The 4,311-nt window shown below is 58.6% G+C and overlaps 1 protein-coding gene across 1 annotated transcript; it reads left to right on the plus strand.

Annotated features, from left to right (window-relative positions):
• The first annotated feature begins 1,178 nt into the window (after window positions 1–1,178).
• On the plus strand, window positions 1,179–2,964 carry CXCR5 (C-X-C motif chemokine receptor 5). Its single transcript, XM_075547837.1, has 2 exons — window positions 1,179–1,205; window positions 1,897–2,964. Exons 1-2 carry the CDS (start codon window positions 1,179–1,181, stop codon window positions 2,962–2,964), a joined length of 1,095 nt encoding a protein of 364 aa, XP_075403952.1.
• Window positions 2,965–4,311: the final 1,347 nt, after the last annotated feature.

Raw genomic sequence — 4,311 nt, forward strand, 5'->3', positions numbered from 1 at the left:
CGTCCTAGTCTGGATGGACCAGGTAGCAGTGAGCTTGAGGCTTTTGTCCCTTGACTCTCAGGCGCTGTAATCAGGACGAGCATGATACACCCCGGGGTCCTCGTAGCCGTTCCCCACCTTCCTCAGGCCCTGACCTTCCATACAGACCCCCAACCATAAAATGATTCCCGTTGCTACTCCATCACTGTCATTTTGCTACTGTAATGAATTGGACGACCCATGTGAAAGGGTCGTGACTCAAAGGGGTCGAGACCCACAGGTTGAGAACCGCCGTTGTAGCAGATGAACGAAAAGCCCTCCAAACTCCAAGCAGGAGCAAATAAGAGGCTATTGCCACCACCACGGTCACAGGGACCGACCGACACAGAGACCCAGCAAAGGGAGACCAGCAGGCCCCATGCATTTCCCGGACCAATCGGATCCAGGCTCTTCTGTTCTCTGACTCAGAACAGTGGGCCCCTCCCTCACCTAGATCCTTCTCCAAAATTGAAGCTCTGGCTCCAGACGCTGGGCCGACAGCCAGTCACACCTGAGGACACCACACAAACACACAAGACCACCACGCAGAGGTGCCGACATGCGAGGGTTTCCCAAAGACAGCCACACCACGCATCCCTGTGGCTGTCCATCTTGCTGTGGAGCGTCCTCCTCTTTTCCGCTGACCCTCTGCTTTACCAAGCAGGTGGTCCTTCTCGGGGGACTGGTGTCTCCTGCTGGGACATCTGACGTACGTGAGAGGAAGTCTCACCGTCCGTGCTTCTTCCCTGATAGAGTGCGTGGTCCGTCCGGCAGGCCGTGGTTCTTTCCATGCCCTTCGCGAGTAGCACCATAGTTCAAAAGCATCGTTTCTTCTCAGTTGTCCTGACTCCAGGTCCAGCTTTTGTATGGTGTGAGGTGGTGGGTGGGTCAGGCGCACCTTAGACCTCAAAGTAGCGTCCTGGCTCGCCAACATTTTTAAGAGGTCTTGGGCAAAGACCTTAAAGAGGTCTTGCTTGGTGTTGCACCTGTGAGGAATTTAAGAGTGGCGGTGATCGGTGGGTTATGCATTAGGCTGCTCACCGCCAGGTCAGCAGTTCCAAACCAGCTCTGCCGCCGAAAGATGAGGCTTTCTACTCCAATAAAGAGTTCCAGTCCCAGAGACCCACGGGGGCAGCTCTACTCCGTCCTACAGGCGCACTATGAGGCGGAGGAACCCACTCAATGCAGTGGGTTTGACCTTGAGTTCTTGGTGGGTTGAGCTGTTAACTGCACAGTAGGCGGTTCAAATCCACCAGCCACTCTGTGAAAGGAAAGACGAGGCTGTTTGCTCCCATGAGGATTTATGCTCTTAGAAATCATAGGGAGCAGTTCTCTGCTGTCCTAGAGGGTCGCCATGAGCTGAAACGTCTTGAAGAAATGGTTCCGTTTGGTGTGGTTGGGAGGAATGAACGCCTTTCCCTCGTAAGCCGTGCCTGAGTGCCTAGGTGGTACAAACAATCTCCATACTTGGCTGCTCACCAGGTTAGAGGTGTGAACCCCTCCAGAGGTGCCTTAGAAGAAAGGCCTGGGGACCCATGTCCCCAGAATCAGCCACTAGAAACCCATTGGCACACAGCTCTACTCTGGCCTGCCGCGTCCCAGTGGACACAGTGGCGTCCCATTGGGTCTGTTAGTGTGAAGACCAGAGCTGACAGAAGCGGTGATCTGTCCAAAGACACACAGAGCAAACCTGGGACTCGGGGACTTGGTCAGTGAAGGACAAAGTGGTTCTCCTGGGGGCAGTGGGGCAGGGGTGGGGATGGACAAAGTGGTTCTCCTGGGGCAGTGGGGCAGGGGTGGGGGTGGGAATCAGGGATCCTCACAGACAGGAAGAAACAGGTCCTCATTCCTCATCCTATGTCCCCTTTGTCCTTACAGTACAAGGAGTTTGGCAACTACAGTGACAGCACAGTGTCCCCGCAGGAAAACTACTTCTGCTCCACAGTGGAAGGGCCTCTCCTGACCTCCTTTAAGGCCATGTTCATGCCTGTGGCCTATGGCCTCATCTTCCTCCTGGGCATGACGGGCAACATCTTGGTGCTGGTGATCCTGCAGCGTCACCGACAGACGCGCAGCTCCACGGAGACCTTCCTGTTCCACCTGGCAGTGGCAGACCTCCTGCTCGTCTGCATCCTGCCCTTCGCCGTGGCCGAGGGCTCCCTGGGCTGGCTCCTGGGCACCTTCCTCTGCAAGGCTGTGGTCGCTCTGCACAAGGTCAACTTCTACTGCAGCAGCCTGCTCCTGGCCTGCATCGCCGTGGACCGCTACCTGGCCATTGTCCACGCGGTCCACACCTACCGCCACCGCCGCCTCCTCTCCATCCACATCACTTGTGCCACCATCTGGCTGGCGGGCTTCCTCTTGGCCTTGCCAGAACTCCTCTTCGCCAAGGTCAGCCCGGGTCATGGCAACGACTCCTCCCTGCCACGCTGCGTCTTCTCCCAGGAGAATCAGGCCGAAAGCCACGCCTGGTTTGTCTCCCGCTTCCTCTATCACGTCGGTGGGTTCCTGCTGCCCATGCTGGTGATGAGCTGCTGCTACGTGGGGGTGGTACACAGGCTGTGCCAGGCCCAGCGGCGGCCACAGCGGCAGAAGGCAGTCCGGGTGGCCATTCTCGTGACGAGTGTCTTCTTCCTCTGCTGGTCGCCCTACCACATCATCATCTTCCTGGACACGCTGGTGCGGCTGAGGGCCATGGGCACTCGCTGTGAACTGAGCGGCTACCTCTCCGTGGCCATCACCACGAGCGAGTTCCTAGGCCTGGCGCACTGCTGCCTCAACCCCGTGCTTTACACCTTCGCCGGTGTGAAGTTCCGCAGAGACCTGTCCCAGCTTCTCACCAAACTGGGCTGTGCCGGCCCTGCCTCCCTGTGCCAGCTCATCCCGAATTGGCGCAAGAGCAGTCTCTCTGAGTCGGAGAATGCCACCTCCCTCACCACCTTCTAGAGCCCTGGCACCCCCTCTGGTTTCTGCTTTCTTTGCAGGAATGTAGTGTCCCCGGGACCGCTTTCAACCAAAGTTGGATCCCTAAAAGCTCTCCTTGGCCACCACCATGTGTGCCTGGGGCAGCTGGATGAGGCAGCCTCTGTTCCCAAGACACCCCTGCCTGCACTCCTTGGCCCGTGGCCAGGCTGGAGCCCAGGGAGGGCAGGGTAGCCCAATGGCAAAGCAAAGGCTCTCTGGGCCTGCCCTTCAGGCATCACCTCCAGCGGACAGGTCCCCGTACGCCATCTCTCACCTTGACCATCCAAAGCTCAGCAAACAACTTTCTGTTCTGCCCTTCCCCAGAGACCTTGGATTCCCCTTCCAGAATATTCTCCACAGCGCTGACCTCCACAACCACCCACCTCTCCTCCTGTCCCGCCTGCTGAGGGAAGAAGCTGAACACCCGAGGGTGGTTGGAGATTGGGGCGGAGAGAGGCAAGCTGACAGGGAGTAAGACGACCTTGACACAGTTTCGTCCCTGGTGAACACAGAACCAGGGATGTCTGGCAGGCACTTCTCTGAGCAGGAAGTTCAGAGGGCTCCGTGTAGGTGGCAGGGCCGGCCCAGGGACCTGGCGGGGCTGTGGAGAGGGGCCAATGCCAAGGGCTCGTAGAGGTACAGCCAACGCCCAGGGCACGAGCCAAGGCCCATCCAGCAAGGAAGAAGCTCAATGTGGGAAGCAGAATTTTCCCTCTCCCAAACCTGAAGGAGGAACAAAAGCGAAGAGAACCCGGCTGTTTCCTCTGACCAGAGTGGAGGTGAGCAGAGGTGGAGGCCAGGTATAGAGTGCCAGGAGCTTCTGGGCAGACCCACCCTTCCTGACCTCCTTCCCACAGCTAGGGAGGCAAAGGGAACCCCTAGAGTAGCCGCTGGTTCCAGGAGAGGCAGACCAGAGTAGCGGACCGAGGTGAAGAAGCTGTAACAGTCACCTTAGCCAGCCTCCTGCCTGCAGGCCACGCCCAGAGCAGGGTCTCCTGGGGCCTGGGCTTAGAGAAGTGAGTCAGACCAGGGCGGGGGCGTCCCCTGGCCCCCAGGAAGCCCTGTCCCCCGAGAGGCTCCCACTCAGATGGAACCAGCTCTGCGCTCCAGTTCTCAGATCTGAGCTGGTGAGGGCTTCAGGGCGGGGCTACATCTGGCCTGCCCCCACTCCAGCCAGGCACCAAAGCTCCCCAAGGACATTCAAGTTGGGGGGCCCTTCACCAAAGACCACAGAAGCAGGGAGGCCTGGGGTCTCCCTCTATCCCCCCAGCAGCAGGTAGCAAGCTGGGCTGGAAGGAGCCGGACACACAGATGCAAACAGGGAAGAGG

The sequence above is a fragment of the Tenrec ecaudatus genome, chromosome 4 (assembly GCF_050624435.1).
Source record: "Tenrec ecaudatus isolate mTenEca1 chromosome 4, mTenEca1.hap1, whole genome shotgun sequence".
Lineage (NCBI taxonomy): Eukaryota > Metazoa > Chordata > Mammalia > Afrosoricida > Tenrecidae > Tenrec > Tenrec ecaudatus.